Source organism: Rhagoletis pomonella, unplaced genomic scaffold (assembly GCF_013731165.1).
Source record: "Rhagoletis pomonella isolate Grant_MI unplaced genomic scaffold, Rhpom_1.0 Rhpom_scaffold_00002, whole genome shotgun sequence".
NCBI classification, from domain to species: domain Eukaryota; kingdom Metazoa; phylum Arthropoda; class Insecta; order Diptera; family Tephritidae; genus Rhagoletis; species Rhagoletis pomonella.
The window spans coordinates 86,899,204-86,919,560 of NW_023458556.1; the positions used below are offsets into that span (position 1 = coordinate 86,899,204).

Below are 20,357 nucleotides of genomic sequence, written 5' to 3' on the forward strand. Positions count from 1 at the left end.
CTTGAATTAAAGGAATTAGGTAATTGAAATAGATAGGTATCACCATAAGGGAGTCAGACGAAAGAGGTTTAAGAAGGTTTTAGCTTAAAAATATTACGAGTAGGGTTGCCACCTATTTTTCAAGTCGAAACTAAAATAATAATTACGTCAAACCATAGGATTACGCCATCGTATTTGTTGTTTTATTACAAATACGTACATTGTCAATCAGTGATTTGTTCTGATTACATTCCTTTTAAATTACTGGACTCTTAAAACTCAGGAATGTTTTTACTCTCAACTTATTTCTTGCTAAATATGTCAAATTTTTTCATTTGTCTGATACTCATATTGATATACATATTTCAGTTACCTTATTCCCTTAATTAAAGTGAATTTGATTTTTAAAACATGTAGCAACCCTTCTACGTGTCATTTAGAGGTAAAGTATTTTCAAAACTAGTTCAATTGATACCCATATTTTAATATCTAATTCATTTAACTTATTAAATAATTTTAATAAAATTTGTAACAGGTGGCAACCCTTTTCAAAAATAAAAAACTTTATTGCACATCTACAGACCAAGCCCTGCCATTTGACACCTCACTTTTGAAAATAGGACGAACTATATGTACATACCTACATACATACATTGTCGGCCGCTGTGGTGTAGTGGTAAGCAGTGCGCGCTTCCACTCCGCAACGCCTGGGTTCAAACCCTGGTCAAAGCAACATCGCACAAAATATAGAAAAACGGTTTTTTCTTGACAGCGGTCGTCCCTCGGCAGGCAATGGCAAACCTCCGAGTGTATTTCTGCCATGAAAAACAGCTTCTCATAAAAATACAATCGCCGTTCGGAGTCGGCGTAAAACTGTAGGTCACTCCACTTTGTGTGACAACATCCAGGCGCACGCCACAAATCGGAGGAGAAGCTCGGCCAAACACTAACATTTGTGTAAGCGCCAATCTATATATATATAATATATACATACCTATGTAAAAGCCACAAGAACCCAAATTTTCAACTTCAAACTGCAGTTACAGTGAAAGTATAAAAGTTATCCAAAAACCAATTGCATTTTTGAATTTCAATTTTACTAAGAAGCGAATTTTCATTTAATTCCGTCCATATTTCTATTTTTGCCCACATTTTATATGGAAGGGAAGCATAAATAAGTCTCTGAGATGTTTACTATAAGTGTAAAAATGATTAAATAAGAAATATATAAAAAATAGCAAGTATATTTCGTTTTCCCCCCTAACATCAGATTCTGGCTATACCCTTGTTGGTGTACTCGTATACTCGTATACGGCTTATGAGAAAATGATATTATCTAGAAAAATGGTGTACAGATCCGTGATCAACGACCCAAAATTAATTTTACTTGTCTCGGCATTTTTTGTAACATTTTAGCGTCCCTACCATGTAATATATATGTATATACATATATTTGTGTGTATAAGTACAATGACTGTTTGGTATGATTTCTAATACAAACCTTATGGTGGCGCATGTATGTCTTTGCTCCATCCAATAACCGCTCAAATTCTAGGCGATTAGCATTGCGATTAGTTATCACATTTCCAACTTGACCGACAATTGTTGCAAATATAAATACTCCAATTAGATAGCTGACTATAGTAAAAATGTACCTGAGAAATAAAATAAGTAAAAGTATGAAAATCGGAAAATCAAACGTTTGCATCAAAGTTTTCGAAAAACAATGACATAAATGTTAAGAAATATTTTATATCAAATGGTGTTGAAGCTGTCACAAGTTTCGAAAACTTTGATGGCTATCTTAAAACTTTGTGATCGCAGATACATGCATTTGAAAATCACAGCTATAATTAAAATAATGTTTTGATAAAACCAAGTGGACAGCCCCAACATCATTGATATTTGATGCATTCAAAACTCTGTCGCTCATTATGTGAGTCAAATTTCACAAGTCAACGCTGCAGTACAAGCGCGGCATATGTGCATACATACATACATTTGTATGTAGGCCGCTCATTCGGCACCACTATTTTACTTTTACACAAAGATTTAAAAAAATCAAGGTATTTAAAATTTATTCCTTTTTGACACTTATGTATGTATCTTCAACAGCGCAATAGTTTTATATGTTTAAAAACGCGACTACTGCAGTGTTCATAGTTAAAAAGTAATTAAAACCAACTCTATGCTCAGTCCTAACTGATAATAGGGGACCGGATACACCCTCGAAAGAGGTTGATCCCCGCTTTGTCAGTGGTGTGCGTTTAATATTATCCCGTGAACGTAAGACCCTACTCCTTTGAATAGCCTAAAGCTTTTACATATGTATGAAAGGGTTTTTAACATGCTCCGGGATGTTCAATTGTTTTCCGAAATAAATAAAATTATAGTTTAAAAATCTAAAACCTCCCTATTATAATTGCCATTCGTACTGTCATCAGGTATGTAACTTGAGAATAAAAATCGCTGCATCTTTTAGGCGCATCAAGATTACATAGTTACATCCCGAGTTAATAAAAGGAAGGTAAAAAAGGGCACAGTTGAAAAGTATTTAAAATCGAAAAGATAGTATTTCGTCTTCAGCCAACGCCGGTACTCATTTAGATTCGTTGCTTAAAAAAATGCCGAAAAAGACGCTGCTTTTGGTTTCGCGGTACAAGTGCTTACAAGTACATTCTACACGGAGCAGAATGACGGCATCCAAAAAAATTATGTAATGCGGGACCCACGGAACTGATTTCAAAATCGTGCAAGTATCGGGAAGGTTTTGCGGGAGGGACGTGACCAAAATCCTTTCCCGACACGCCCGATAAAACCCGCAACCTCCGTAAAATCAGAAAATCTTCCTTAAATAAATTTTATGAAATAAGAACTTTTTATGTTTTATTGACTCGAAAACGAACAGCAAAGCAAATTAAAATTAATCTGAAATACATGTGAATTAAACTTCCTTAAATAGATTTTATGAAATAAGAACTTTTTATGTTTTATTGACTCGAAAACGAACAGCAAATCAAATTAAAATTAATCTAAAATACATGTGAATTAAACTTAGTAATAGATTTCGGTACCCACGGGACCCGCGGTACAATTCTGAAAAACGTCGCGATGGGTGGGTTCGGGATTGAAATTTTTTCCCGTGCCCATCTCTAGTCGGCCGCTGTGACGTAGTGATAAGCAGTGCTCGCTCCACTCCGCAGCACCTGGGTTCAAGCCCTGGTCAAAGCAACATCGAAAAAAATATAGAAAAAAGTTTTTTTCTTAAGAGCGGTCGTCCCTCGGCAGGAAATGGCAAACCTCCGAGTGTATTTCTGCCATGAAAAACAGCTTCTCATAAAAATACAATCGCCGTTCGGCGTACAACTTTAGGTCCCTCCGATTTATGTGACAACATCAAGGCGCATGCCACAAGTCGGAGGAGAAGCTCGGCCAAACACTAACATATGTGTAAGCGCCAGTCTATTATTAATACATCTCTAGTCTAAATAACAAAATTAATTTTTATAATATTACATACTTCACTTTTAGAGGGTGAATCAATTCCAAAGTGACTTAATGTCAATTGATATTATTTCACTATTGGCCTGTGCATTAATGTCATTAACATTATTTCACTTTTGGGCTGTGTATTAATGTCATTGACATTAATTCCATTGACATTATTGCACGTCACCAACTAAAAACCCAAAATTCAATTTTTGATTGACTAAGTTGCATTTTATCGAAATATAAATCCCCACATCGTTTTATGCAATACACATTTTTAGTTAGTTACGGCTTGTTTCAGCGATAGGGTCTTTCTTCTCATGCGGCAACTACACAAAATTTAAGCTTGAAATTTGTACATAATTTCCTTTTTAATTTTGTCAGTAAGTGACATATGTATGTAGATGTCGCTCTGTTAAAGCATGTTTTCACTATGTCAAATTATGACATTTGCCGTCAAATAAGTGAGAACACGTTGTCAGATGGGATTAATAAGCCGTATATCGGTTGATTTCGATCAGGATATGTCCTTATATCCTCCTTATGGCTGCTATAATCATCGGTAGGGGTATGGATAAAGGAGATAAAGTTGTGTTAAAATATGACGACAAATTTGGCGTAAAAATATGCCTTTAGTCAATTCGTTGCAGGTGATATCACTTGCTAATAGCATCTGACATTAGTGGTGTTCTGTTTCCACAATCGACTCATCGGCATATGTGCAATTTTCTTAATTGGTAGCATTTTTTATATTTCATAATTTTCAAATTACATTTTAAAAGAGATTGACATTTCTTCAGTTTTTAGGAAATTCATGCACAAAAATAATGGTAACGAAGTTTCTAAAAAGTTATACGTCTTTTTTGAAGAAACGTTTGTATATTTATAGGGTTGCTATTATTAACCAAGCTAAAGTGCCTAATTTTAAATATTTTCAAATATCGTCTATGAATTTTTCTTAGCACAACGCGCACTAAAAAATTCACAAGCAACACCGACAGTAGAAAAAAAATTCTATCTGATTCATTAAACTGATAAAAATACATTTTCCGGAAAAACACCCAAATGTAAATACTAGGAATGTTAGTCCCGGGATCCAGGCCTTTTTAAGGTCCAAAAAATACCGGGATTCTTGGCAAATAATCCCGGGATTTTTGGAATTTGTAATTTGCACTGATGGCAATAATAGAAACTCCCTTTCTTGACCACAATTGGCTATATTTCTTTTTTTATTTAATAATTAATATTTTTTTTTATAAATGTCTAGCTCATACATATAACAACGCGCGATAGTAAATTTTAAACACAAATGTCGATATATTCGCAAAACCATGGGCCAAATATAGTAAAATTGCGTTTTTAGTTTTTCAATCTGACGTCAGTAATTCAAAAATGATTTAAACAATTCAGAGAAAGGTGCTTAGAGAAGAAGTATGGGTGCCAAATTAAAGAGGAAATCCTGTAGAATTTAAACAGATTCAAGTTTTTGGTGCAGAAGAACTGGTAAGTATTGAAAATGTCCTTTTTAAATTTTATCCTTCACATTTCGCAATATTTGTTTTTGCAATATCGCACACATATATCTAAAGTGCGATCACCTCAAAAAAAAATGTTTTTTGCATAAATCAATTCAAAGGACTTAGATCCAATTAATGCAAATATTTTTTTCTTCATGAATATTTACATTAACTAAAAATATATTGTTATACCTGTTTTTTGTATTAATTGCGCTGAATCTGTACAATCCAAAAGCAGTTACATTTTCCTCTATGAATTTTGAGTTAGCTCACTTTAGATCTAGGTGTGCGATATGTTGAGGACTTATATAAACTCGCTAACATCCTCGAATTTCGTCCTTCTAACTTTATCAGCTTAAAAAATTACCTATTCGTCCTTGTGAATCCTTGTGTGCATTTGGTACCCATATTTTTATTCTACATTGTGTTGAATTTTTTAAATAATTTTTGGAATCAATAATATCTTTGAATTGAATTTGAAGTTCTTTAAAATAAATCCTGACGTCAGAGAGAAAAAATAAAAACCACACTTTAAATAAAAAAGTTGGTTTCAAACCCATTTATTTATTATTTATTTCATTGTAGGAGAGCTTCTCAAACAATATAGAAGCGATTTTTTTTCGATTTAAGTTGTCGAAAAGTAATGAATATCTAAATCCCGGGATCCCGGGGCTGTGATATGACATCCCAAAAATCCCGGGATCGGAAAAATCTGAAAAACTTACATCCCTAGTACATACATACATAGGTGTTCATGTATCTATTTTTTTCGTTTACAGAGGACTGTAATGATTGGATTGAAAAAGATAAAATTTTCCGTTAAATTTAAATAGGAATTAAAACAATTACATCCCGGAAAGCATTGATCTAGCGATGTTTTTAATAGCTCCGGTGCATCGAAACATCCAAAAAAAAATTACCCCTACCTAATCGCGCTGCGGTTAGATAACGTAGCGATCTATGCAGATTGACATTTAATCAGTCAGTGAGCATATGGCCTATTTCACGTTTTTCTTTGGTCTGTAGTAAGAAGGTAGAGGTGAAAGTTCAGTGTCTGTAATAAAACTTTTAAACAAAATGAGACGATCAAAAAAGACATGAATGCAGTAAAAGACATGAATGCAGTACGGAAATTATGAAAAAGGAAGAGCTCGGAAATTTTGGACCACTTGCCGTTTTGTTCCTAAACGTACCAATTTATTTTACAGTGTATTGAAGTGGTCCTAATCGGGTCTCAAGTTGATCGAAAGTATTTGAAAAATCTCGTATAACATTACTTTTACCATTAATCTTTTATTTAAGAGTCTATAGTACATTTGAACGTCGCATATTTTTGCGGAATATTTTAACCCACTATTGAGATGATTGACCAAATATATCTAAACCGCCACTTTGTTGATTTGGAACTTTTTCATTAGGAGTCTTCATCTAAAGTGATAAAGGGATAAATTGCTTAAATTTATCAGTTTATCCGCGTTCTTTCATGAACGCACCTGGGTAAATAACTTCATAAAACTGATTATTATTTAACTTATATGGCTAGTTTATTTTCATTCTTACCTCGTCCATTGTGTTCATTTGCCTTTATATGTTCGTAGCAAAAGCGACTGCCTGGCAACGTGTAAGGATTGAATTTTGCTGAAATTTATACATTTACCAAAGTCGTTTGATATAGTGATAAACTTTGGTTAAATAGATTTCCATACAAAGTTTGACAGTTCATCTAACAAAATGAAAAATTTATCACTTTATCAAGAGATTATCACTTTTGATGAGGACCCCTATTGTGTACTGTAATCTACTAGTCAGGCCCTTTCATTCAATAACCATTGTGAAAGAATATGTAATCCGCCATTACATAGCGGCGGCCTTCATGTATTTACAGCAGGGCTACACATTAACGTTAATTTTATCAATAAACTAAAATACAAAATCGTTTTTGTTTTTACATCGATAATGCCGGCCGCTGTGGAGTAGTGGTAAGCAGTGCTCGCTTTCACTCATCAACGCCTGGGTTCAAGCCCTGGTCAAAGCAACATCGCAAAAAAAATATAAAAAAACGTTTTTTCTTAACAGCGGTCGTCCCTCGACAGGCAATGGCAAACCTCCGAGTGTATTTCTGCCATGAAAAACAGCTTCTCATAAAAATACAATCGCCGTTCGGAGTCGGAGTAAAACTGTAGGTCCCTCCGCTTTTTGTGACAACATCCAGGCGCACGCCACAAATCGGAGGAGAGGTTTGGCCAAACACTAACGTATGTATGTGCAAGCGCCAATCTATTATTAATATTATATTAATGCTAACATTATGCGTTTTTCAAAAAAATTCATTTTGTTTATTATAATTATTAATTATAATGATCAGAAAAATATGTCAACAACAATTTTATTTCGTTGATTATCAAAAAAGAAAATTTGTTTCTGCAGCAAGCAAAAAATTTAATAAACAGGCAAATTTCATTATTTGATACGATGTCTTTAAAAATGAAGAAACTAAAAACTTTTTTAAGGAATTCTGCGTAGAGCGAGCGTTTTCGACTTTAAAATACATAATTAATGACTATAGGTGAGGTTTGAGTGATGATATAACTGAAGTGATATTAATATTGCGGCTCAATCAGGGTGTCCAGATTGTTTAAAAAAAGCGCCATTTCTGAAAATAAATCGCCAAAAATCGCAAATTTTTTGTTAAATAAAATTAGTGAAATCTACTTAACAAATCTTTTATTTTAAAAATGAGATCTTGTTATAATGTAGTTAAAAAAAAGAATATAATACCTTCAGGGTAATAATAAATCACTTATATAATAGTGATGTACAAACAATTTTCTTAAAAAATACGCATACTTTTTAAAAATATTTGTATCAACACATTTTCCAATAGGACTGTGCAATTAGTTATTAAATTTATTATAACTCATATTAACTCATTAATCGCACAAACCGCTTTTAAGCGCTCGTCGCTAAAAATAAAATAAAAACCTATAATAAGACGAGATCAGCTATTTCCACAATTTCTTCAAAATCGCCTATAGTGTCTGAATAATTTACGTTTGTGTTGTTGTCATATATTGAGCCTTAATAACATACTGTTTGATATTGGAAACGTTTTGCAGCAGAAACTATTAGCCTTCATATAACATTTTATTCGAGCTATTGAAATAAGGCTTTCAACCTCATACTATTTCGAATCTTAGTTTTTGTTGAATTCATTACGGAAAAACGCGCTCAACAAAAGCATTTGAGTGTGGCAAGGATAATAATATGAAGGCTACTTTACTTATATTTCCAAACATTTTATTGCCTGTTGCGGTTTTCACTCCGTAAGCAATTATCCAAAATTCTTCAGAGTCGGATGGAATGCCGTTCTGAAAAAAGTTATTCCATGGGAATGTTAAAAGATTTAAATATGCAGTTTTCGCTGCTCCTCTTTTCTTCGAATTCATATAGTAAATTGGCAGGTCCCTGAAACTCGCACTCTTGTGATTCAAACACTTTTCTAGTGAAAAAATCAAAACTTTTTTAAAAGTATTTAACTGACTAGGTAATCGTTTCAAAAGTTCTTCGATTAGGGTCATTGAAAATTTTTGACAGTCAGTTCATTAGATTCTTCTGTAAAATTAACGTGGAAAACTAAGTTTTGTATATTTTTATAACTGGAAAAAAATTATTAAAAAGGAAAATATCGCCAAAAATCGCCAATGGCGATTTCCTAAATTTTTAAGCGCAAATATCCAAAAAAAATCGCCAAATTGGCGCTAAATCGCCAAACCTGGACACTCTGGCCTCAATTACTTTTCGAATAATTTAACAACAGCGTTTTGTTAACTATTTCTTAATTATTTAATAAAAACACTTCGCATAATGCTATGTAATCCTACATAAATTTTGCTACACAACTCTCATTATAAGATCCATATCTATGGGATACAATTTTCTCTTTCCAGAATTGCAGCGGGCGACGGTAGAGCGGTCGACGGGTAACCGCTGTCAAAATTAAAACTCAGGAAGACGAAGCACATAATTGCGGCGGCAGCATTTTTACCGCCAACGTTTTTCGGTTGGTTTAAATTTATTTCTATTTTTACCGCCCTGGGGGCGGCATATTGTTGATTGTAATCACAAGTTTGCAAATGCTATTAACAATTTTTATTTGCAGAAAATATACACACACGCACGTACCAAACAAATAAAAATATTTTAATGAAAATTTCCAAATCAAAATGACAGTTAACTGAAGCCGCAGTCAACCGCAATTGTGTTTACTCGGACGGATTTCACTGCGGTAACTGAACAGCTGTTCACTTACCGCCGACCGCTTTACCGTCGTCCGCTGTAATTCTGTGTAGAGCTTAAAATAATGAAACAGAAACCTATTCGCAAGAACGATAGAATACAAGATTGCGCATTTCCGCAGAATGACATTTGTAGCAACGGGTAAACAAAGAATATGGCGAAGAACAATGAGTTGACAGTTGTGAATTTGCAGTGAGAAAACGTGTTTTCTTCACGATTCACCAATTTCTCAAGCCATCTTTGAATATGGCAAATTAAGCACAACGTTAACAAAAAATATACAACCACTCTTGAAATGTTTTCAAAAGAATAGGTCTTATTAATTAACTATTTAGAATTTTCGTGTTTTTATTGCAGGTGCCGAAAAAGTGATAATATCTTGTCGCAGCGCATGTTTTCCTGCAGAATGTGGTTGATGCTTGCTTACCTCCGACTTTAATTTGTAATTTGTGGTATTTCAACGTTTTCCTTATGCTGGTGTCTAAATTGCATGGCTTCTCCTGCCGGCAGAACTCTACCCACTTTCTGGCCAAGGCGTCGTCGCGGGGAAACAAAAAAACTGCATTTGGGGCCTTTGGCCCTACGGCTGCTGCAATTCAACACACGACACGATATTTTTATAAAGTCTTTATTACAAATAAAACGTTTTTTACTTCAGAACGCACGAATTAATTCGATTTTTCACTTGAAAGTACACAATACGTTTGCACTTGTTTATAAACAAAAAGTTTGTTTACGTATTGCCATAAACGTCAAAGTCGGCAAAACCAAAGTAGCGGTTTCGGGAATGCGCCACCTTCAGTTCATTACTCCATGACCTATTCATACATATTTTCATTTTGATAATCATCGAAACGAAATTTTTTTGTTAACATTTTTTGATTACTAACGAAACTATTTTTCTTTTCATATTTTGTTTATTGATAATAAGCAAATGGAATTTTTTGATAAGGTGTTTTTTTAATAAATAACGAAACGAAATTTTTTCGTTTATATAGTTATGCAGCCCTGATTTACAGTGATACCGAATATACGTACGTGATTGTTTTGCCATCAGAACTAAAGGTGTATACCAAATTCAAGATCAATAGGTCATCAAGAACGGGGTAAATTTTAATTACTACTAGATTAGCTCCAACAAGGGTTAAACCATCCACATGGTTGAAAATAGTGTAGATTTAAATGTTCCGCAAAAATTAAAAAATAATACAAATAATTTGACATTTAGGGACAAAACGGCAGAGCTGTTCCTCTTTTGCAGTTACGATATCGCATTCGTGTATTTTTTTAGCTGTTGCCGCTGTGTATTTGGCCCTTAGTTATGTATAGTGAGCGATTGAGTTTTAGCATTTACTTACATATTTATAACTGTGCACATTTATGCACAGTTAATAAAATTTGAATGAAAGATAAATCATACCCATAATTAGAACCGAATTGCAGTAACCTTGATCGTATACCACGTCTTGGTATAGATCTTGGGCCGTCCACTGAAAAATTTGGTCTTACAATAAGTAAAAGAAACACATTTTTTAAACATACATAAATCCAATTAGTTGCGTAGCTATAAATATAAATAAGTTAATAATGCTACAGATAAAGGAAATTTACAGGAGATTTTTGAACTACATAAAAAACGACTTTCGCCTCTCAAATTTGAATTGAAAGAAAACCTATGAAAAAAACTTTTTAATATACCTCGCTTCTATAAATGGACTAAAAGTAGAAAATAATGTTTTTCAGTCCCATAGAGTTTGCTTTGATATCTTTTGACTTTGAAATTTTATCCAAAGTCACTATAAACAATTTGTGATATTGAAAATGAAAAACGCGAAGCGCGTGCAATACAAACCATTACATTTAGTTGACAATAAGTCTTTCATTCAATAGTCAAACTACATAACATAGACATAACATTTTTATAGCGTAAGTACAAATTTGATATCGATTTTAAGCGATCGATATTATTTCTTGATCTTTTTTTTGGAACTAGTGATATTAAGTTCACCCTTCAGATTGCCTAACACGCATCACATCCCATTCGTTTTGGAAATTGAACTTTTTGAGTTCTTTGAGATTCCTACTGAAACCCAGGGTATATTATTCAATTACAATTCTTTTAATTTTGAAATCCTTGATCATATATTTTTAAATATCAACTGGGACGATCTTTTTGGAGTCGATGATGTGGTTATTTGTTTCGATAAGTTTAGAAGTACCAATACCAATACATGCTACTTTACCATACAAGCTTCCTTGGTATTCAAAAGATCTAAAACGTCTAAAGAACTTGAGAAATAAGTTCTTTATAAAGTATAAGGCTGCCAATGAGCAGAAATACCTTGATCGCTATACATCTTACAGAAAAGAAATTGATAATTTAAATAAATTCCAAATTTGAGTACAAAATCAGAAGTCAACCTAAAAGTTTCTGGCAATATGTATAATTGAAAAAGAAAGTTTCAAGTATACCCACCTCGGTTTTTATAAGGAGTACACAGGTAATTCTATTTCTGAGGCTGCAAATCTCTTTGCTGATTTTTTTTCCTCTAACTTTACTCGTGGCGATGACCTTTCTAGTAGGGACCTTGAAAATTTACTTGGTAAGAACTTTAGTGACACGCTATTCTTCAAGCCCGATTCTGTGCACAGAAATCAAAAGCTCTTTTCTTGATAAACTATCAAGATTAAAAATACTATTGACAAATTGAAATTTCATTTTAAATGTATAAATTTTGTATATTAATAAATTTGTTTCTAATACTACGTTCAAATTGACGAGCTAAACATGTTAAATGGACTTGAACCAGTTAAATGAACAAAACGTGTTCATAAACAAGTTAAATCGCATGCAATTGTTGTTGGAAAATTGAACCAGTTAAATCATTTAACTCGTTTGAAAACCAGTTCAACGCAGAGTAGTATCGGAAAGCTTTCTGCTCCGGCCAATCAGAAAGACCCAAAAGCTTTCATTTGACATCTCAACATTCAAAAAATTTATATTCTGAAAAATATTAAAAATTAAAAATTATCAAAAAATATCAAAATTGTATGCATGACTGCCCGCCAAAATAGAGGCTAATGCGGTAATTAGTTATTTCCCATGAGGTCTCATCGTACGCAGAGATAAATAGTGCATACGAACTAAACATTTTGAAGTCTCTAATTAATCCGTATGCGTTAATATCATGAAGCAGACATTCGCACAAAACAAATTGAAACACAAAAACTTGATTTTGAATATTTTTTTCGAGTTTTTTGGTAATCAAATAACCGTCAAAGTTAACTCCAAATGTTCAATGTGGATGATTGTGTTTTCCAAAAAGCTCTTTTTCATTTAACAAGTTAAATGGGGCCAATTTGAACATAATATAACAACTAAATACTCCATGTGCCGGCATTTGAACCTGAGACACACGGAATTATAGTCGACATCTTTACCTACTCGGCTACGGCAGTCAAGAGCTTTTTTGCTTTTAAATTCATATTTTTCATATGTGACAATGAGATCAGTTCCACTCATGTGGAAATCCGTTCCACTCATGTGGAAATCGTAGAGCTTTTTGTTTTATAAATATTGACACAGAATGCGAAGAGAGCTTTTACTTGATAAAAATCTTGATAACATTTCTTTACAAAAAATTTATCAAGAAAACACAGTTAATGTGGGAACGTTATTTCTCTCTGAAGAAGATATAATCAATGGCAAAATAATCTAAAATATTCTGCGCACACTGACGTAGATGGTGTCTGAGTGGTTTTATTGAAAAACTGCCATTCTTTAGTCACACCGTTAAAAATTATGTTTAATAGCTCACCTCCTCGGGTGTTTTTGCAGATGACTGGGAACTAACGTCAGTCATGCCCATATTCAAAAGTGTAAACAAAAGCGATGTTACTAATTATAGGCCTATCTCAAAGCTACCAACTGTTTCAAAGTTGTTTGAATGTGTTATGAAAGACAAACTATTTTTATACCCGAGCACACTCGTGCACAAGGGCATTATAACTTTGTTCACATAACGGTTGTTTGTAACAGGCAAGACTATTCAAGATAGGTATAGACAAATGTATCATAAATGATCAGAATGAAAAAAGAAATCGATTAAGCGGTGACTATCGTCCGTCTGTCCGTCTGTTCACACGTAACTCGAGTGAAATTGAGATGTGTACTTCTTTTCAGCGTAGGACGAATGGTATTGAAATGGGCAAAATCGGATGATAACCACACCTACCTCCCATATAACGGTAGTTTACAGAAATACGAAAACTGCGATATTTTAGTAACTACTGGATAGTCGTTGCGCTGGGCATGCAGTTAAAGTTGCATGGCTATACTCAATCCCGATTCTTGCGTCCTCGTTCGCGCACTATGGGCAACGTGAGCAACCCATGCGCAAGATGCGGTAACCAATCCGAGTGGAGCCTTGGGTCACGGCAGAAAGAGAGGGAGCTTCGGATGAGACCCCCCCCCCCTTATGATGTCGACCACGGCAAACGTTTAGAGGACAACGATTTGGGGGCATGCACCTGAAATGTCCGGACCCTTAATGGGGAAGGTGCCTCTGCACGGCTGGTTGATGTCCTCGTAAGGATAAAAGCTGACATCACCGCCATCCAAGAAATGCGTAGGACGGGACAAGGCAAGCAATGCCTGGGGCCTTGCGACGTATACCACAGCTGCCATGTAAAGCAGCCCAAATTCGGAGTTGGATTTGTGGTGGGAGAGAGACCGAGTACTGTCGTTCACCCCGGTGGACGAGCGTCTAGCCATAATCCGCATCAAAGCGAGATTCTTCAACATATCGCTCATCTGCGCTCAAGCCCCGACGGAAGAGAGAATGAGGCATCCAAGGATCTCTTCTATGAGCGCTTGGAGCGCACGTACGAGCACTGCCCCCGTCATGTTATCAAAATCGTGCTTGGCGACTTCAATGCCAGGGTGGGCAAGGAAGGGATCTTTGGAACCACCGTCGGAAAATTCAGCCTCCACGACGAAACGTCCGACAACGGATTGAGGCTCATCGACTTCGTCGGGCCCGAAACATGGTAGTATGCAGTACTAGGTTCAAGCATAAAAGGATCCATAAAGCTACGTGGCTGTCCCCTGATCGAAAAACGAGAAGCCAAATCGATCATGTTGAGATGGACGGAAGACACGCTTCCAGTGTTTTAGACGTACGCGAACTCCGAGGCCCAAACATCGACTCGGAAGATACGCACGAGCCTCCGTGCAGCAAAAAATGTGCGGCCAAATATGGAAGGGAAGCTTAACGTCGAAAAGCTGCAATCACAACAGACAGCCAGTGCTTTCGCTAGTCGATTCTCATACCTGCTCTCAGGGAGCACCCTTCATCAAACCGACATATGCGAGCAGTGGAACCACATTTCACGCTCATTAAGTACCGCTGCCGAGGAAGTAGTCGGATTGCAGCGACCCCGAAAGAGCAACTGGTATGATGAGGAGTGTCAGGAAGCTGCAGAGAAAAGAGATGCCACCTACAGCGCAACGCTGCGATCGGGCGCAACGCGCGATATGTGGGACCGCTATAGAGATCTGAAGAGGGAAGCGAGACGTATTTGCCGCAATAAGAAGAGAGAGGCCGAAATACGTGAGTGCGAAGAGCTTGAAATGCTGGCCGACAGGAAGAATGCCCGAAAATTTTGCCAAAGAGTTAGGCGACTTACGGAAGGTTTGAAGACCAGGGCGTACTCCTGTAAGAACAACAATGGCGACCTAGTAACCGATGTTCAGAGCGTACTTAAATTATAGAGGGAAGACTTCTCCGCCATACTGAATGGTAGTAGCACGGAAAGTTGCGGAGAAGAAGAACCCGAGCCCGCAGTCGATGATGACGGAGTCGACGTTCCACCGTCTGACTATGAGGAGGTACGAATAGCAATAACGCGGCTCAAAAACCACAAAGCTTCTGGAGCTGACAGCCTGCCAGCTGAGCTATTCAAGTACGGCGGCGAGGAGTTGATAAGGTGAATGCATCAACTCTTATGCAGAATATGGTCAGATGAACGCATTCCCGACGACTGGAATTTAAGTGTACTCTGCCCAGTCCACCAGAAAGGTGACCCCGCCATTCGCGCCAACTACCGCGGGATCAGCCTCCTAAGCATAGGTTACAAGGTCTTATCGAGCGTATTGTGTGAAAGACTGAACCGACCGTCACTGAACTGATTGGGCGTTATCAGTGTGGCTTTAGACCTGGCAAATCCACCATAGACCAGGTGACCCGCGAGACACTCACCACCTATTGGCGACTTTAAAGCCGCTTTTTACAGCACTGTGGCCGCTGTGGTGTAGTGGTAAGCAGTGCGCGCTTCCACTCCGCAACGCCTGGGTTCAAGTCCCGGTCAAAGCAACATCGCAAAAAATAAAAAAGGTTCTTTCGTAACAGAAGTCGTCCCTCGGCAGGCAATGGCAAACCTCCGAGTGTATTGCTGCCATGAAAAACAGCTTCTCATAAAAATACAATCGCCGTTCGGAGTCGGCGTAAAACTGTAGGTCCCTCCGCTTTGTGTGACAACATCACGGCGCACGCCACAAATCGGGGAGAAGCTCGGCCAAACACTAACATATGTGTAAACGCCAATATATTATTATTATTAAAAGGAGTTGCCTATACGCTGCTATGTCTGAATTTGGCATCCCCTCAAAACTCATTCGGCTGTGTAAAATGACGTTGAGAAATACCACCAGCTCTGTCATGTGACTTCTTTAATCTGATGTTGGAGAAGAGCTGCAGAACTGAACCGCTCAGGAACAAATTAACTCAGGAGTAAAGACCTCTCTCGACGTACGAAAACCACGCTCTATAAGTCGCTCATCATGCCCTGGCGGCTCTAGGAGTGTTCGAGAGAAAGATTTTCCGGAAGATTTACGGGCCTCTAAATAACTGCTCGCTCGAAGCGAAAAACTTGAAACTTGACAAAATTGTAAATTCTTTTCGATTGCCGCTGCACGTGTCGAGAGGACTTTTAGTTATATTTATTGTTTTTTTTTATTGCGGATGCAATAATTCCTTTTTGAGAATTGCATCGGACTGCAAATGTCGGATGTATCCTCCTGACTTTCATCTTCACAATCTAATATCATGGCAAGATCGTTGTTTTCTAGTTGTCTTTTAGTTGTTTCTGAATTTGGAGAACCTGTAACGTCAAAAGCGTTTTTCGATTTTAGTTTTTGTAATTCAGTTGTAATCCTTTCTTCTGTGACTGGCCAGATATGCGTTTTATCAGTGCACTTGCACAATATTCCAGTGACCGACAATAGCAGTTATTTTTTACCAGTTAAACTTGGCCTAATATTTTTTATTCCGAAATAAAAGTTTTTCTGGGTAATAAACAAACAGCTTATCAAAATTAACCAAATTTAATATCATGTGGAAGAGGTTGAAATAGCTTTTAAACAGAAATAACGAACGAAGGTTACCGCCTCTATTTATATTTTTTTTTATATCATTTAATACTAAAGAAATTCATATACCTGACCCAAGGTTTGTTCTATAGTAATTAATTAACATTTTTTATTGAAATATTTTCCAATAGGTGGCTTTGCTCGTTTAGACATTTCAGTTTTAAAGCTATTTAAGTCCTCTTTCATTTGATACCAAGCTTGTTTAATTTGGATAAGCGGTTTGATTATTGTCCTGAAAGAACTTTTAGTCGGGAATAAAAAATATTTGGCCGAGTTTAACTCGTAAAAAAAATAACTGTAATTTCCTGTCCCTTCAATATTCGCATTCGCAAAAGATCCGCATTGATTTTTGCGAATGCGAATGTTAAAATAAATGCGGAAGCTCCACGGTTGCGAATGCGAATGCGAATATTCGCAACAACCCTGGTCTTAACAAAACATACCCAACGGAGAAATACGAAAGCTTCGAGAAATCAGTAAATACTGAAGCTAATTTATTCAAAATTGATGTTTGCAATAACTCTTCAGCAAACAATACGCATTTGATAACGTTTTGGATAATGGGCGTGAGCCCGCCCACTTATGACCACATATGTGTATCTCGGTAACCGTTCGATCAATTTGTACCGAACTCGGTATGATTATTGTGCTCTCCACATTAAGGCAAAACGTTGAAAATTATTGAAATCTGACTAAAATTACGCCCACTTTTCTATAACGGTAACTTTCAGAAATGCTTAAAACTTCGATATTTCGAAATTTAAGAACGCTAATTTTATCCAAAATTGATACTAACAACAATCCCTTGAAAAGAAGTAACATAATAATCTCTCTAAGTTTATCTCAATATGTATATCTAACTGAACGTTCTATGCGTGCTAATTTTGACAACTATTACAAAATTAAATAAATGTTGTTATTTTCGAGCTGAAAGGCTAATAAAAGAAAACACGGAACTCAATCATAATAAGTTAAAAAAAATAATAATAACACTTATCTAAGAAAAAGTACGTTAAAAATTTCCACTGGAAACCTATTGAAGGATCTTACTCTTCGACTTTAAATTACGAAAGAAGGGGGACGTAGGGGGCAGCTCTAACGTAGGATCTCCACAGGCAAAAAATTTTGGCCACAATTTGTAATTTTGTTTGCCAGATACTCGTTTTATCAGTGCACTTGCACGATATTCGCATTCGCAAAAGCTCCGCATTGATTATTGCGAATGCGAAAGCGAATGCGAATGTTAAAATTAATGCGGAAGCTCCGCGGTTGCGAATGCGAATGCGAATATTCGCAACAACCCAGATGTGTACACTCATGTTAAGATGAATGACACTTTTATTTTTTATGAACTATATTTTATTTACATACCAAAATATTTTTAAAAACAAGTCCTCTGGCGTTTTAAAATATTGTCTGTTACTTATATTTATAATTTTGCTTTGAATAAAAAATGTACTGAAAAGTACTGATTCTTTTAGCACGAAAGAGTCTAACGTACTGATTTCGCGCATAAAAAATCTGGCAACCCTAACTCTTTATACATAGATATAGATAGAAGATGTCCAATGTGTGCTTTCGAATTTAATCTTTGACCACAACAAAAATTCCACATTTAACATTCGTGAACGAACTTTCAGTTTCTCGATTACTTTTATAATTCCTTTGAGTAATTGAAAAAACTAAAGTACTCTTGTAATTCCAGGTAATGGAGTTGAAAAAAATCAATTGCATTTACAATTCCATTCAAAGGAATAGGAAAACAAAATAACATTACTAGCACGTAATTTATTCTAATTACAATATCAAATTCCCTGTAATGGAATAAAAAAAAAAAACAATTACATCTGAAATTACTTCAAGGAATTGAGAAAGCAATCGATTCCTTTGCTGTGGACTGACGGAATCAATTCCTAATTACAATTCCTTGTAATTTGTAAATGGGAGTAATTTAATTCCTAGAGTAATCATTACGACCCAGCTTTGAATGTCAGCATGTAGCAGAAATTTTTTGACGGTCGTAGCGGTCCGACTGTGTCAATCACTATTTCGTCAAAAGATGTTGTTGGAGTATTGGTAATATATTTTTCTTTTGTGTATCGCGCTACTTTTGCTCGTGCGCATTGCTTGCAGTTATTTATGTACTTTTTTATCATTTGTTTCATGTTTTTCCAAAGGTATTTCTGTTTTAGTTTTGCTAGCATTCTTCTTTTGCCGCAATGACCACCATGAATCGAGTTACGGTAGTCCCTTATTAGTTTCTGCATTTCTTTTAGTGACTCAATTCATTTTGGAGGTTCATATAAAATTATATCGATGTATTCGTTATTAACCGTCTCCATTACCACAACGAGATATGTTTGACGTTCACATTTTTATATATTTGACTTTTGCTTATGTATGATTTTATAAATACAGTTGCGGACATTGATATACAGACAGATAAAAGGAAGGTGCCAAGCGGAATTTCATTATGTGAATTCTTAATATTATTGGCTTCTTATTCGTGGTAAATATGTATGTATAATACATAGTTTGGAAAATGTAAAGAATGGTACCATATTCCCAATCATTTTCCCGAATTTAAGAAAAATGATCGAAACGGTAAAAAACATTTGCGGAAAGAAAAATTTTTGTAGAACTCTCTTATTCATAGGAGGGAACCGAAAATCCAATCGTGGGCCTTTGGCATATCATGAAGACGAATTGAGTTCTAGAGGATGTTCGGTGCAATGTTATCGAAGCAGAACCATTACCGAAATTTATAAATTTTTTGTCGGAGCGCGCAAATGACTTATAGAAAGCGGAGAAGACTCTGCATAATATTACTATAAAACATTTCTTCTAAATTTTTACTTTTTAAAAAAATATTTTCTTAATTTATTACAACCAAAGTTATGTACATATGTATTACTAATTTTCCTCCCAAACTAACAAAAATATAAAAATTCCTACAAATACGAAAATTCATGTTTTTATGATAGGCTAGATTTCAATGTCCTCAACTGTATATTGAAAACACAAATGTCATTTGACTTATGGCATGTGAATTTGTGGTTGCCACATCCAACAAATTGTACTTATTGATCAATATTATTGAAGATTTGACGAAGATTTAACTTAAATCTACCGCCCTTCGAGCTTTAATTTTATATGGTAAATCTCAAAAGATTTATCGCAAAATCTCGTCAGAGGGCTAAATCTTCATTAAATCTCAAAATGGGGACATAGTATTAAGCAACGAAGATTAAAAATCGCTTTATAAGTAATAAGATTTAGTAGACTTGTACATAAATAAGTGTAAATAGATACGCGTAAATATATAAATGCAGATATATTCAATGTGTAAAAACTGAAGTGTATACTAACGAAACTTCTACAAAACAAAACTGGACTACACACTAATTAATTAAAATGGTGTAGTAATTTAATTTTTTAAATTTGAATAAAGCATGAATTCCCCAGGGAATAACCGAGTAGACAAAAAATATATAACGGTAGAAATGGCACATACATACATATATGAAAGAATGCCCACAGGCGACGCACTATAGGCAAAACACGAGTTTTTTTTCAAAATCGTAGATTTTCGCTTAGAAAAGAGATAATGGAATGCAGCATTTAACCCTTTAATGCAGAGTCTGTCA

General features: G+C 35.5%; 1 protein-coding gene across 1 annotated transcript in view; it reads right to left on the bottom strand.

Moving 5' to 3' along the window:
- LOC118734140 overlaps positions 1-10,779 on the bottom strand; it is a 369,851-nt gene extending 359,072 nt beyond the window's left edge. Inside the window, 2 exon segments of the mRNA XM_036463849.1 lie at positions 1,481-1,634; positions 10,702-10,779. Of these exon segments, the coding sequence (XP_036319742.1) occupies positions 1,481-1,495 (15 nt within the window). The 5' untranslated portion in view covers positions 1,496-1,634; positions 10,702-10,779.
- Between the last annotated feature and the right edge of the window lie 9,578 nt (positions 10,780-20,357).